General features: G+C 51.7%; 1 protein-coding gene across 1 annotated transcript in view; it reads left to right on the top strand.

Moving 5' to 3' along the window:
• LOC119592024 (prestin-like) overlaps nucleotides 1-263 on the top strand; it is a gene marked incomplete at its 5' end in the record, with an annotated part of 10,564 nt that overhangs the window by 816 nt on the left and 9,485 nt on the right. The window contains 1 exon segment of the mRNA XM_037940815.1: nucleotides 73-183. Coding sequence (XP_037796743.1) covers nucleotides 73-183 — 111 coding nt within the window.

The following is a 263-nucleotide window of genomic DNA, read 5'->3' as shown; positions in this document are numbered from 1 at the left end:
AAATGCCGTATATATATTATTTTTTAAACCAAATCCTACCCACACCCACACACCCACGTCTTCCTCCTTCAGGTATGGCCTACGCGCTGCTGGCCAACCTCCCGCCCATCAATGGAATCTACATGGCTTTTTTCCCCGTGCTGATCTACGCCTTCTTGGGCACTTCGCGTCACTGCTCCATGGGTGCGTATCGCGTGGCACTACCTGTTAAGAAACCCGGGGAGGGGAAGGGTATAATGTTGAGAGGCAAGGAGACGGAAGAA

Source organism: Penaeus monodon, chromosome 29 (genome assembly GCF_015228065.2).
Source record: "Penaeus monodon isolate SGIC_2016 chromosome 29, NSTDA_Pmon_1, whole genome shotgun sequence".
Lineage (NCBI taxonomy): Eukaryota > Metazoa > Arthropoda > Malacostraca > Decapoda > Penaeidae > Penaeus > Penaeus monodon.
This window is presented reverse-complemented; position numbering and strand designations above follow the sequence as displayed.